The 14752-nt window shown below is 46.0% G+C and overlaps 1 protein-coding gene and 1 long non-coding RNA gene across 11 annotated transcripts in view; one reads left to right on the top strand and one right to left on the bottom strand.

The window, feature by feature from the left end:
* rasip1 (Ras interacting protein 1) overlaps window positions 1–14752 on the bottom strand; it is a 66612-nt gene that overhangs the window by 17977 nt on the left and 33883 nt on the right. For 3 of the 4 annotated variants that reach the window (XM_073924517.1, XM_073924518.1, NM_001289880.1), the window contains 3 exon segments: window positions 6540–6701; window positions 5975–6179; window positions 521–819 (listed from right to left, as the gene is read on the bottom strand). In XM_073924517.1, coding sequence (XP_073780618.1) covers window positions 521–819; window positions 5975–6179; window positions 6540–6701 — 666 coding nt within the window. 4 annotated transcript variants of the gene reach the window in all.
* Window positions 1–14752, top strand: part of LOC137487882 (uncharacterized) — a 48721-nt gene that overhangs the window by 23461 nt on the left and 10508 nt on the right. For 6 of the 7 annotated variants that reach the window (XR_011006659.2, XR_012392036.1, XR_012392037.1 and 3 more), the window contains one exon: window positions 5963–6053. This is a non-coding gene — a long non-coding RNA (uncharacterized lncRNA). Of the gene's footprint in view, window positions 1–5962; window positions 6054–14752 lie in introns of those variants that run through there. The other variant, XR_012392041.1, reaches the window with a different exon arrangement.

The raw sequence follows: 14752 nt of genomic DNA, 5'->3' as shown, positions 1-14752 counted from the left end.
ACAGGGTTACCTAAGGTGCACCTAAGTAAGTGGCCGATGAGTGTACATTTGTAGCACACAAATCCATACATTGGAGGAAGTTTTACAGTGAGGATTTTGGAAATGTTTTTACTTCATAATTTAAAAAAATATGTTTTTTCATTTCATTGTCCAGGAGATTATGTCCCTCAGTTAAAAAACACAACAGAATATGATTAAAACCGATGTTTTTTTTGTATGTAAGTGCTGCTGAAGTGGAGATTTGTGGCTCATTGCTAGAGAATAAACTAATTTACTGTTAAAAATATGCATTGAATTTGAAATATACACAAACAAATTGATAAGCTGTGACAAAAGAAACACTTAAACGTGTTTGCTTCTTCACATCGGACCAAAAAAATAAAAAGCACAGAATGTCAAAACTGACAGGTGCTTGACAAAACAGTTTTGCCTTAAACGGCTGTTTTGATAGGGGAGTTGTGTATTGGCATGCACTGGTGTTTGTTTTACGGCAGATAAATGAGATTCTATCAGTGTTTACCTGCAGCAGGGCATCAGCATGTTTGGCCTGGTATCTCAGCAGGGACTCTGTGGACCCAAGATACAGCCGAAGCATTTCCTGTCTGTCTGTCATCCCGCCGGGCCCGAAGGAAGTCGGCATGTCACCTTGCCATGGTGGCGGTAGTGCCAGTGGCGGGACGGGAGTCACACGCGGGTCACGGTACAGGAAAAGAAAGTGGCTGCCAAGACCAAGAAGGTCTCCTGGCTTTAAGACTGCTTCTCTGTAGAGTGGAGCTCCATTAAGAGTAGCTTGTCCTCCTCTGAATGGACGTGCCAGGGCTGAGGAAAGAAGCGTGAGGGAAGAATATGAAGTTCAAAATATGATGTTATGGTTATGTAAATAAAGAAAACCCAAAATTTATAAAGGTAGTCCCTTCTGCTGGTACCATTAATCTCCTTTTATTTAACAAAGTTGATGTGTTTTAATACTCAACTCTAATAGACAACCTTTAATAATTAAATAAATCAAAATTTGGAAAAGGTATTTGCTGGGTTCTCCAGTATACTTCAGGAGTAATTTAGTAGCCTATAGTGTACAGCCAAACACTCTATACTTGTTTGATACGTTTTAACTGCATTGTTGCTGCAGCAATATTGTTGATAGCTATTGGCCATATGCTAGCATAATTATATATTTGGCAATGCAAGTTTACTCTTAGTAGTGTTATTTTAAATGTCTGCTGGTCTTTTTGTGTACACACACACACATGCACACAACACAACTTTCAGACTACTGTTATTTTTAAAGCAGTTTGGTAGTGTAAAAAAATGCAGTTGCATTTTTGCGAAATGTTTTATGTTCAAAGGGTCACAAAACACCAAAACACATTTTTTGAGATCTTCACAGTCCATATGTATGTCACACTTTGCTAAAAAATCCTATAAGGACACATATATTTAGCTAAAAATTGCTAAATGTGAAATATGAAAATTGGTTGTTTTTGAGTTATTTCGTGCAAATTATTTCTTCTGGTTTGAAAAGAAATTTAAGCTGCATCACGGCGTTGAGATCATTGTGTAAATTCTAGCGTGGAGATTGGATGTCTGTACTGGCTGGTACAAAGTGACTTTATTGAGTTTTCAGCACATCTGTGCATTAATTTATGAGAAAGAGATATTAATTCTATTGTGAACGAGATGCAACTTCATTAATATGCATGATACATACCTGTCAACATTGGGATGTGAAGCTAAGGATAATGCTCACCATAACACACCGCTATATGACTGTTTTAAGGATTGCATAGGAGGTGTGACAGCACTAGTAATGAAAAGGAAGGGAATCATGCCGTTTTTATAATTATTTTAAAGTGTTTTCATGCCTAAATAAAATGAAAGCACAGAACAGACTTGCATTTAAAAGTGAGGGTCGCCCTCTGGTGGTTCGGCGGTATGGGTTGCGTGTATTATTGCCAACCTTCACAGAAAGATTGAAGATACAGGAGAAATACGGGAAATACCTTCAGGGGATAATAGAACTGTTAAAACAGGAGGGTTGAAAGGTATGGCATGATATAGTTGTTCAGATAGACGGCGCATTGTGTTGCCAACTGTAATTCAAACAAGTAGTAGAGGAATTGTTAGAAGACATGGGTCAGCAGTGTTGCCTTTATAAATGTGCCTCAATGAATGTTTTGTTTCCATTTCACCGCGATGAGAGCACAGCTCACATGAGAAGCCACATATGTGGAATTCAGTGGTCTGCTAACATGCAACACAAATATGTTTGTAAGAAACATTTTTACTCAAGAGCTGGAATCTGGAAATGGTGAAATCTGGATTTGTCGCTCGTCTCCTTTTAAGAAAAAGATGCGGGGTTCAGTTTGTTTTGATTGTCCTGTCTACGGATTTGGTAAGTGTGTGATCAATGTTTTTTGTTTATTCAGATGGCAGAGTTAGTTAGTATTGTTAGCAGTACTCTTTCAGTTTTTAAAGACATACTTTAGTCAAAATGATTTAGTTACTAAGTTTACAGTAGTATAGTTACAATATTATGGACTGAAAATCCTCCACTTCCACACATCTCTCAGATCCACTGTAAATGCTGCTCTCCCAAACACTCCCCTGCATCTGTGTTTGTGTTGTCAGTGTGAAAATCAGCTGTAGTGCATGTAATGAAACTCCCCTTTTCATGCAAACTCTTCCCGTTTTCACCACTTGCCACTCCCACCTAAAGCTGGAATTACTCAATTTTCTGAATTTTTTTTTTTTTCAAATTAAAGGTGTGAAAACACCCTCTTAGACAGGAAGGATTGCGTGGCCCTTTAAATTTTAATTCCTTTACTTTTAGCAGTTTAAAGGATATGATATACAATAAATGATCCATAAAAAATACTGAAAACATGTCCTGGCAGCTCATTGCCTGTTTTTGTACCATAACTCACATGACCACTCCAAATAATATTTCAAACTACTAAAATTGTCAATAAAAGTCAATGTGCTAAACTTTCCAGTATTAAAAGTTGAGCTCAGAGTAGAGATTAAGATCTTATTATGTAATTTGAAATTGTATTAAACAGATAATAGACAACGAATCAAAATACTGGACTTTTAACAGAATTCACATGTAAAAAAAATACATTTCATACCACAGATGTATGCAGACATTTGTGACCCTGGACCACAAAATCAGTCACAAGTGTCAATTTTTTTTAAAAATGAGCATCATCTGAAATAAATAATCAAGCTGAATAAATAATCTTTTTAAATCGTCCATCTTACTACTGTCTCATCACATGTTTGTGGTCTGTAGATGATAGTGTAGTATGTTTAAACATTTGCTGTATGGTTTGCAGTGCTGGGAAGAGTGCTGAAAAATCATACTTAAGTAAAAGTACCATTATTTGCCTAACCGTAGTGCGAGTAATAGTGTCTGTTGTAAATATGACTCAAAGTATGAGTAATGAGTATGAGACCTTTTAAAAGCACTCAAGAGTAGTGAGTAGCCAGTATTACGCTGTGAAAAGCTGATGCATTTACATGTAATTTACATGTGTGTGAACGTATCATTCTGTAGTGCATTTACTGTAGTCATTGCCCAGCAGGCACACTGCGTCATAAGACATTAATATTAGGTTATTTTCAGGTTGTGATGTCCGGTGACCAAAATTCATTGTGTAGTCTGCGTCTAAGGATAATGCTATTTTGACATCCAATAACAATGTCAGATTACTTGGTTCAATTTATGTTATGTTGGAAAATGACTAATATCCAACGCCGAACCAACATCTTAAAGCAACATCATATTGACGCCAAATACTAACATTTATTCATCAGGTATGGCAACCGAAATCCAACGTCTGATAGATATGTTGGTAACATCCACACAACATCAAGCTGTGACATCATTAGACGTTGATATTTGGTTGATTTTAGGTTGGATGTTGGACATTGGTGTCAACCTGTTTACTTCTGATGTCAACCCGATTTTCAACAAAACGCAACATCCCCACGACATTGGGGAACAACTTCAATCTAACATCATGTTGATGTCGTGCTTGCTGGGTGTTTAAAGCCATTTTGGTCATCATACAGTAGACATCCGTCATCTCATCAGTGACATGCATCTAAACAGTCTCTAAATCATTGCATGTGACGATTTTGTACATCTTCTGGGACACTTTTGACGCTTCAAAACAGTTTGCTGCAATTATAAATCACCCATGTCTTGAGGTAGTTCATTATGGTGTAATTTACCTTTTATGCAATTTGATTGAACATGAATCACAAGACTGATTTTTTTAGTCCCCATAGACGAGGAAAAATTGAGTAGTGACTGCAGGTTGAAGGAAAGTAGTGAAGTAAAAGTACCAGTACAGCACTAAAAACATACTGCAGATAACAACCCGGGCTCATTGTGGAAACGTAGCCCTGCGGACGTTTCTGCGGACCGCGATTTACGTCCCGGGAGGTACGTATTCGAGCGTTTTTTGTTTTCGCGGATCCGCGAGAGGCCGCTGTGCGCGCTTTTTTGCGTCTCGGGCGGGCGCCTCTCGGGAGCGCGCGGCATTAGCGCCCGCGCCGTTCTCGCGCGAAAAGCCGCCGGATCGGAAAAAAAAAAAAAAAAAAAAAGCAAAGCCCTCGTCTTCGATTTCGACTGCGTTTTCGGATCCCGCCGCGTTCTCGCCCTTATTTTTCGGATTCCGTTTTTTGTCTTACCTGATTTCCGAAACCTGCTGTTCCCCGGACTCGATCCCAGTCATCGTCCACCGCGGCCGGCTCCTCCTCCTCCTTGTCCGGGGCCTCCGCTCCGCCGACGCAATGCTGTGAGCTAAGCGGACAAACTGATTGCATCGGGAAAGCCCTCCACTCGGAGGCGAGCCGTCGGCCGGCGAGCGCGAAAAGGAGGGGCGGAGCGGCGCCACACCGCCCCGCAGCGTTCGCTCGAAAAAAACCAAACGCGGCCTTTACGTACCTCCGGCCACGTAAATCGCGGCCTCCAGAAACGTCAGCGGGGCTACGTTTCCAGAATGAGCTTGGGTTGCAAGATAAAATCAAAGGGAAAACTAATTAGTAAATTACAATTTCTGAGAAAAACTACTCAAGTACAGTCATTTGCGTAATGGTTATTTGTTACTTTACACCACTGGCGGTTTGGAATATGGCCGTTTAATGTAAAGTGTTACATTTTTCTTTTTGGGAATTTTTTTAATCTTTAGAAGCTCATTATGGTGAAAAAGCTCAAAACATTTCAGACTGCATTTACGTTTGCTTTATGACACAGGTGTCAAACTCAGTTCCAAAAGGGCCGCAGCTCTGCACAGTTTAGTTCCAGCCCTAATTAAACACACCTGATCAAAATAATTGAGTCCTTCAGGCTTGTTTGAAACCTACAGGTAAGTGTGTTGGAGCAGGGTTGGGACTAAACTGTGCAGGGCTTCGGCCCTCCAGGAATTGAGTTTGACACCCCTGCTTTATGATCATCCAGTGTCTCTGGATCATAAAACCAGTCATAAGTGTCAATTTTTGGAAATTAAGCATCATCTCAAATAAATAATCTTTCCATTGACGGATGTTTTGTTAGGGTAGGACAGTATTTAGCTGAGAATTAATTATTTTACAATCTAAAAATCTCAGGGTTCAGAAATACTGAGAGGATTGTTTTAATATATTTACAGAAGGAAACTTGCAAAATATCTTCATAAATAATGTTGTCTTTACTTAATATTGTAATGATTGTTGGCATAAAAAATTTTTAAATAGTTTTTGGTCCTAACTATGCAGTTTTTACTTTAACGGTGCAATATAAGATTGTTTTTGTGGTCACAATTGGTATTGGATTAAGAAAAAATGCACTTTATTCAATACCAGGTATATACTGGGCCAAAGGTATTACGACTACAAGATCAATTTCATCAAAAGAAACCCCAAAGATTTAATTTTGTTTCATGTTGTTGTATTGTGCTGTCATTCTTTGTCTTAGATGTCAGGCTACCTTGACCATGTGGTTGCTCTGGGACGGCTGTGTCTCTTCTGATCAGAAGGTGTCGGGCGAGCAGGTCAGGAGCTGAGAGGTACGTGTCCACTTTTAGAGGCCTCTTCCCCTTCTTCTCCCTCTCCCTGTCCATCTCGCGCTCACGAAACGTCGGCTTCCGGCCAAAAACATGAGTGTGACCCGCCATGATGTACAGCACAAAGTCCTAAACAGATTATAAACCAGAGAGTGAGAAGGAGAATGGGAGAGCAAAAAAAGCTGTTATTGTGGTCTTCACGACAATCTGTGCCATCTCCTATCTTAAGTTGCAGAAAAACAGCCATGATAAGGAATGAAGAGTGTTACAGTTTTCGACAATGTGTGCTTGTGTGAGGTCATTGAGGTAGACACAGCATGCTTGTGTTGGTATTGTCCGTCCCGCGTGTGTATATAGAGCTTCTGTATGCATGTTCAATGGCTATTGCACTCAGAGGTATAAAGGCATCGATGGTATGTTACGATTAGAGGAATACAGGTATGATGTCATGGGATGGCGGTGAGATAAGTGTGCTGATGCATGTCTAGCCTTGCTCTGGTCGTAGCCCTGCAGTAACAGGAAGTAAGGCCGGTCTGTCGGTGGAAGGATCAGGCTTTGCGACATCACTTCCAGGTCGCAGGTGTCTTTGTCTTCCTCTGCCACGCGGGTGCGTCTGTCTGACTCGCTGACGCCTCCTCTTGACCCGCTGACCTGAAAGTAGAAGGGTTATGAGAATGGGGGACATTAATCATGTATTATGAAAATGTGTCATTATGGTGTTTAACTAAAGTTTGAGGCTGCCATGGGGTATATGCCGAAGCATGCTAAAAGGACTTTTAATTTGCCAGTAACCTGGGTTAAGCGCTTCCAGCGAACTGTATGCCAATGCAAAAACCGGCCGCGTTTTAAGGTCTGTTTTCTTTAAAAATCAACGATCTCCACTAGCTGAGTGATATCTGATATAAAGTGGGTGTCAGATTGTACAAGAAGCACTGCATTAAATAACATTTTCCCCCGCCATGTCTTTATAATATGAGCATTTATTTTACCCCTGTATATTCAATGGAGCTTCTGCGCTAGCCTGCCAATTCTGACGGGCGCGTGCGAGTAAACGGCTTTTTGACCCGTTTTACGCTTGAGCAACTAAATGAATGCCAAAGTTTGTTTAACTGAATGTATTTTAATGACATTACAACATCGATGCTGTAAAAGGAAATGTATTAAATGTAAAAAAGTTCACAATAACAGGTCACCGGAGGTGTATCAGTATGGGAAAAACACTAGCTCGGCATATACCCTATTGGAGTTTCATGGGCTGTTAATGGAATTGTCGTTTGACACACTGAGTTAGATATATAGTGAGTATAGAAAGTATTCAGATAATTTTTTTACTCTTATATGCAGCTATTTGCTGAAATCTTTTTTTTTTCCTCATTTATCTTAACACAGCACACCATATTGACAGAAAAACACAGAATCGTTGACATTTTTGCAGATTTATTAAAAAAGAAAAACTGAAATATCACATGGTCTGAAGTATTTAGACCCTTTGTTCTGTATTTAGTGGAAGCACCATTTAGAGAGTTCAGAGTTAAATTTAAGACATTTTAAGACATTTTTAAGACCATTATGAATGGAATTTTAGACCCATAAAGGGTTAAAAACTAAGATATTCTAATATACTAAGATAAATCACCCAGATGGAAAAGATTTTTTTTTTTTGCCCCATGAAATTTTTAAAAAATAATTTACCACATTTAATAATTCAATAATACATTATTATTTTAAAAAGTAAAATATTTTACTTTACATTTTTTAGCAAAATATTTTAAATATTGTGTAAAAGCAAGCAAGCTTCAGTTGTATCAATACACATTTTACAATATAAACTTTCTTTAAAATAAAAGAAAAATAATCAAATGTTTTAAAAGTTTTTAAAATACTATAATAAACTAAATCTATGGACAACAATCTGTCCAGGTCAGTTTCCTCAGCAGCAAATACATGGAGAACCTTTTAAAAAAAATGTTATTGTAAGGAAAATAATTAAACCATTATGATAAATGAAATAAAAAAATACCTTGTAAAATATAAAAAGTTTAAAGTTTTATTGAGATGATTGTTGATAATTGTATGGGTTTTGGCCAGATTTAGTAGCGATGCATGGAAAGGAAAATTAAGACCTGTTTAAAAAATATTTTAGACCTACATCTCAATATTTCAGGACATTTAAGACTTTTTAAGGCCTAAAATTTGGATTTTAACTCAGATTTAAGACTTTTTAAGACCCTGCAGAAACCCTGCTTTGATCTAATACAGCTATGAGTTTTTTGAGGTGATTATGAATGTATTTGTGATTATGAATATATTTCTGTTTGAGATTTTTTTAATGAAAATAATATGTATTATGTGTTTATGTGTATATATTGTTAAATTACTATAATTAGAACAACTTATACAATAATTAGAACAATAAATAAATTGTTTACAGTTATTAAAAAAAACTATGTGCAAAAAGTATTAAATAAGCTTGTGTTTTAAACACTTCTAAAAAGATATTTTAAGATTTTATGCTATTGAAAAATAAAGAGTGCACTATCAACTATTAAGGTCAAAGTTTACAAAAACAAATTTAGTTCAGGTTATAAAATACAAAAAATGTGTAAACTATAAAATTATGAAAATTGATCTTGACTTTTTAAAATATTGTGTTTGTACATGCTTGAGTTTAAAAATAACATTTGCAATGTAAAATGTGTATATTTATGGAGAACTAATGGAGGGGAAAGTACAAATGAAAGTAATAAGTTTTCTGAAAAAAATTATAACAAGAAAACGTTCGAGGTTACAGAAGTAACCCTTCGTTCCCCGAGGAGGGGAACGGAAGTGCCATGAATGGGAGGATTCGGATCAGAAGCCGCTTATCTGGAGAGTATTGAACGGGCCAATGAATGAATTGGCAGCGTAAGCTTGCGCAGGTGTGCAACATCTGCAATTATCTCAGCATATAAGCACACCTGAAGCCAGCAGACGCCATCCTTTTAAGCTGAAGAGACTTTCAAACAGCTAAGGGACAGTCATTATGGCGACGGAATATGGCACTTCCGTTCCCCTCCTCGGGGAACGAAGGGTTACTTCTGTAACCTCGAACGTTCCCCTTCGGTTGGGGAACTTCAGTGCCATGAATGGGAGAATATGGAAAGCGCCATAATGACTGCACCTTACCAACACCCCCGATGAGGAGATAGTCAAGCAAGCGTGACGCACCCACATCATGGGGGGCGCGGTCCTCCAACGTGTCCCTGGCCCTAATTTATCCTACTTCAACAGAAGTTTTACGGATTTAGATATATTTTTTGGGAAGTCGTGAGCATCTAGATAATTCTAGGAATACGACAGTACGTTGGGAACCGTGCAATCCCGATAGGGAGGACGCTGCGGAGGCCATCCGTTACCCAAGGGGGGGATAGATGGCAGAATTTACCTATGGACTAGCCCTAAAAAGGGGGAGTACGCATAGCAAAAGAGTGGTTAGCGGAGAGGGAAGACACGGGTCCGCCCAGGGGGGGGGACTTAACCGTGGCGGAATAAGCATATGGGATCGCCTAGTGGGGATCACGCATAGCAGGCACCTATACCCAAAACGCGGGCTGACCAGCGGGCAGACCTACAACGTAGTGGGCCAGCAAGTGACTCCTCCGCTGAGTCAGTGCTGGGGGCCACGGAGGAATCTGCAGGGCTCACCTGACGGGGAACTTTACTGACAGATAAAAAAGGCGCACGTACCTCCGTGTTTAGGGAGAATGGCGCCGCAAGCGTGTTTCAACACCCTACCGAGTTGTCTCCTCAATCACCAAAGGGTTACCTAATACCCTTGAGGAAACCGGCTCCACTCGCAGATTGTAAAGCCTTGCAAATGTGTTGGGTGTCGCCCAGCCCGCAGCTCTACAGATGTCTGTTAGAGAGGCGCCGCGTGCACGCGCCCAAGAGGATGCAACGCTCCGAGTGGAGTGTGCACGTACTCCTGGGGGACACGGCTGACCTCGACTCGAATAAGCGAGTGAAATGGCATCCACAATCCAGTGGGATAATCTTTGTTTCGATACGGCACTTCCCTGCTGCCGACCGCCATAACAGACAAAGAGCTGCTCAGATGATCTAAAATTCTGAGTACGGTCCACATAAATGCGCAGAGCGCGAACTGGACAAAGTAAAGAAAGGGCTGGGTCTGCCTCCTCCGGGGGCAGCGCTTGCAGGTTCACTACCTGATCTCTAAAGGGGGTGGTAGGAACCTTGGGCACATAACCGGGGCGGGGTCTCAGGATAACGTGAGAGTAATCCGGCCCGAATTCCAGGCACGAGTCACTGACTGAAAATGCCTCCAGGTCCCCGACCCTCTTGATGGAGGCCAACGCAACCAGCAGAGCTGTCTTCAGGGACAGAAATCTTAGAGATACTGATTCGAGTGGCTCAAAGGGATCGGATCGCAGACTCGTGAGAACGAGGGCGAGATCCCAAGAGGGCATGAGAGGGGGGCGAGATGGATTAATTCGCCTAGCACCCCTAAGGAACTGGATGACCAGGTTATGCTTTCCCACGGTGCCGCCAGCTACCGCGCTATGATAAGCGGAGATGGCGGCCACGTAAACCTTGAGAGTGGAGGGCGACAGCCTGCTGTCCAACTTCTCTTGAAGGAAAGAGAGCACAACACTAATCTGGCAATTTCGGGGGAATAGACTCCACTTCAGGGCGTAGGTGCGCCTCGTGGAGGGGGCTCTAGCCTGAGTGATGGTATTAACCACCGCAGTCGGTAGGTTACCTAAGTCTTCCTCGCGTCTAGGGACCACACGTGGAGGTTCCAAAGATCGGGCGAGGGTGCCAGATGGTGCCCTGTCCCTGAGAGAGTAGGTCCTCTCTCAAAGGGATCCGCCAGGGGAGGGCCGTCGCGAGGAGTGAGAGCTCTGATATCCAGGTCCGGTTGGGCCAAAGGGGCGCAACTAGCAGAACCTGTTCCTCGTCCTCCCTGAACTTGCACAGAAACTGCGCGAGCAGGCTCACTGGGGGAAACGCATACTTGCGCATGCCCCGAGGCCAGCTGTGGGCCAGTGCATCCGTGCCGAGAGAGCCCTCGGTCAGGGAAAAAAACAACTGGCAGTGAGCGTTCTCGGGGGAAGCAAACAGATCGATCTGGGCCTCCCCGAATCGCGCCCATATCAGCTGAACAGACTCGGGGTGGAGTCTCCATTCTCCAGGGCGTAACAGCTGTCGTGAGAGCGCATCGGCTGCACGATTGAGCGTGCCTGGGACGTGAATGGCGCGCAGCGATTTCAGCCGCGGGTGACTCCAGAGGAGCAGACGGCGGGCGAGCTGAGACATGCGGCGAGAGCGCATACTCCCCATGCGGTTGATATACGCCGCCGCCGCCGTACTGTCCGTCCTGACCAGCACGTGTTGCCGCTCCAGCACCGGTAAAAAGCGGTGGAGAGCGAGGAACACTGCCAACAGCTCTAGGCGATTGATATGCCAATGCAGCTGGGCACCCTTCCAGAGGCCCGCAGCCGCATGCCCGCGACACACGGCCCCCCAACCCGTGTTGGAAGCGTCTGTTGAAACAACAACATGGCTGGACGCCTGTCCTAGAGGCACACAGGCCTGTAGGAACGAGGGGTCGTTCCAAGGGCTGAGGGCGCGGCGACACAGCGCAGTAACCGAGACCCGGTGTGTGCCCGCGTGCCATGCGCGTCTGGAGACCCGATCGTGAAGCCAGTGCTGAAGTGGTCTCATATGGAGCAACCCGAGCGGCGTGACGGCGGCTGCGGATGCCATATGCCCCAGGAGCCTCTGAAAGAACTTCAGTGGGACCACTAGTTTGCTGTCGAGCTCCCTCAGACAGTTCAGCAACAGGCGAGCGCGTTCCTCGGAGAGGTGCGCTACCATGGTGATCGAGTCCAGCTCCATCCCGAGAAAAGAAATCCTCTGCACGGGGGCGAGTTTGCTCTTTTCTCGGTTGACCTGAAGCCCCAGTAGGCGGAGATGCCGAAGCACCTCGTCCCTGTGCATAATCAATTGCTCCCGCGAGTGGGCTAAAATCAGCCAGTCGTCGAGATAACTGAGTATGCGAATGCCCGCGAGCCGAAGGGGCGCTAGGGCACCCTCCGCGAGTTTGGTGAAGACCCGCGGAGACAGAGAGAGCCCGAAGGGGAGGACCTTGTACTGCCACGCTCGACCCTCGAACGCAAACCGCAGAAATTGGCGGTGGCGTGGAAGAATGGAGACATGGAAATACGCGTCCTTCAGGTCTATGGCTGCAAACCAATCCCGAGGACGAACGCATTGGAGAATGCGCCTCTGCGTGAGCATTCTGAACGGCAGCTTGTGCAGACAGCGGTTCAAAACGCGCAGATCTAGGATTGGCCGTGACCCACCGCTCTTTTTGGGTACGATGAAGTATGGGCTTTAAAACCCACTCTCCATCTCGGCTGGAGGAACCGGCTCGATTGCACCCTTCGCCAGGAGGGCAGCAATCTCCTCTCGCAAGACAGGGGCGGACAGGGGGTTGACCCTGGAGAAATACACGCCCGTAAACTTGGGGGGCCGTTTCGCGAACTGAATCGCGTAACCGAGTCTGATTGTGCGTATGAGCCACCGCGAGGGGCTGGCCCGCGCTAACCAGGCAGGCAGAGCCCTCGCTAATGGAGTCATCGCTACAATCGCTGACGTACCAGCGGTGGGGCAGCGCGGAGTGGGTGTGCTGATCCGGGAAGCACGAGGGTCCCGCGGAAGAGCTGGAGGAGAGCGATTCGCTCTGGCTCCGCACCCTGACTCCGGAGAGGGGGCTGGAGGGCTGAGGGAAGGGAGACCGTCCCCCCAGCGCTCGTGAGCCACTGGCGAAGCACGTAGAGTCTGCGAGCCGGAAGGCAGCGCGTCCCGGACTGGCAGAACTCGTGCAGTCACATCCGGGGAAGGGAAAAAGTGCTCTTTTACTGATGTTTTGGTGGCACTGAAAAGTACCGTTGTTATCGGGGCCCCGCCCTCCAGCGGGGAAAGAGCAAGTTTCCTCTTCTCCGGATGGCCTGTCTCAGGGACTCTTCGCGGTTCGTTTACCGGACTTAACGGCGCCCTGGGCAGGAGGGGCTGCCTGCTTTCGAGGTGAACGCCGCGCCCGCTTGGCCGGAGGCGCAGGCGGGGGCGGGGCAGCACTCGTTGGCGGGCGCCCTCGGCGAGGAACAGCGGAGGTGGATGGCTCGGCGGGCGGAGCGGGCTTACGGCCACGCCGATAGATGACATTGCCCATCGCATCCGACTGCTCTTTCACCGCCTTGAATTCCTGGGTGAATTCACCGACGGTGTCGCCGAACAGGCCAGCCTGGGATATGGGCGAGTCAAGAAAGCGAACTTTGTCAACGTCGCGCATATCGGCCAGGTTTAGCCAGAGGTGGCGTTCCTGAACCACAAGTGTGGACATCGTCCTCCCCAGCGCACACGCGGCGGACTTAGTAGTCCGAAGAGCATAGTCGGTCGCGGTGCGCAGCTCATGTAATAAGCTTGGGTTGGACCCGCCCTTGTGCAGCTCAGCCAGCGCCTGCGCTTGGTAGCGCTGGTAGGTGGCCATCGCGTGCAAAGCAGAAGCAGCCTGGCCCGCAGCCTTATAAGCTCTGGCTCCGAGGGAGGCAGACAACCTACAGGCTTTGGACGGGAGGCGGGGCAAACCCCGCCACGTAAAGGCGCCGCGCGGACAAAGATTGACCGCGATAGCGCGCTCCACTGACGGGATCGCCTCATACCCCCTGGCAGCTCCGCCGTCAAGGGCGGTGAGGGCGGAGGCACTCGCAGCACGGGCAGAGAAAGGTGCCCTCCAGGACTGCGTGAGCCTACTGTGCACTTCCGGGAAGAAGGGGACGAGAGGCTTCGAAGGCTTCGCCTTCTGGTCCCTATACGTAGCACCCATCTAGTCGGTCCGGCCGCGGAGCTGGGGGATAAACCATCTCCAACCCCACGGCCGAAGCAGCCCGGGAAAGCACGGCTAACATGTCCGCTTCAGGATCCGATTTGACAGCGCTCACCTGCCCGGAGGGGGCGAGCGGGTCCGGATCTTCGTCGGACAGTGAAAGCCCACCCTCCGATGCCGCGGAGGACATCTGATCTCCGGTGTCAGCGAGTGTGAGAGCTACCATCTGGTTAGACGGATCACTCTCACCACCCGAAGCTTGGATGGAGCGCCGTGAGGAGCGAGAGGTCCGCGAGCCCGTGGGCGGCGGATTAGCTCCCGCTGAAACCCTCAGATCTGCCCGAGCGCCCGCTGCTTTTTTAGAACAGGAGGCAACTGGGGTGGCTCGCTCTCTTACGAAAGTTAGCCGCGATCTTAGCTGTGCAACGGTCATGGCATCGCAATGACGACATGAACCGCCCGCGAGCACCGCATTAACATGCTGGACCCCCAAACATGCAATGCAGTGATCGTGTCCATCATGCGGAGACAGGAAACCCCCGCATCCAGAAATGCACAGTCGGAGCGCCATCCTGAAAAGGACGTGCTGCACGACTGTGTTGCTCTTTTAGGAAAGTTGCAACTATACGCACCGCTCTGGAGGACCGGACCCAAAGAACCGCAGGCAAGGGAGTAACCCAGCTCGACCGTCTGCCACCGCGAAGACCCACTCTGGACCGGGAGACACACTCGTTCGCTCTGAAGTGCTGATCAGCAAGAGGAACCCTCATCGACTCACTCAGAAAGGATCTGAAGCGAAAAGGATGGCGTCTGC

This window comes from Danio rerio, chromosome 16 (assembly GCF_049306965.1).
Source record: "Danio rerio strain Tuebingen ecotype United States chromosome 16, GRCz12tu, whole genome shotgun sequence".
NCBI classification, from domain to species: Eukaryota; Metazoa; Chordata; class Actinopteri; order Cypriniformes; family Danionidae; genus Danio; species Danio rerio.
Note: the sequence above shows the minus strand (reverse complement) of the source record. Positions and strands in the feature narration are given on the sequence as shown.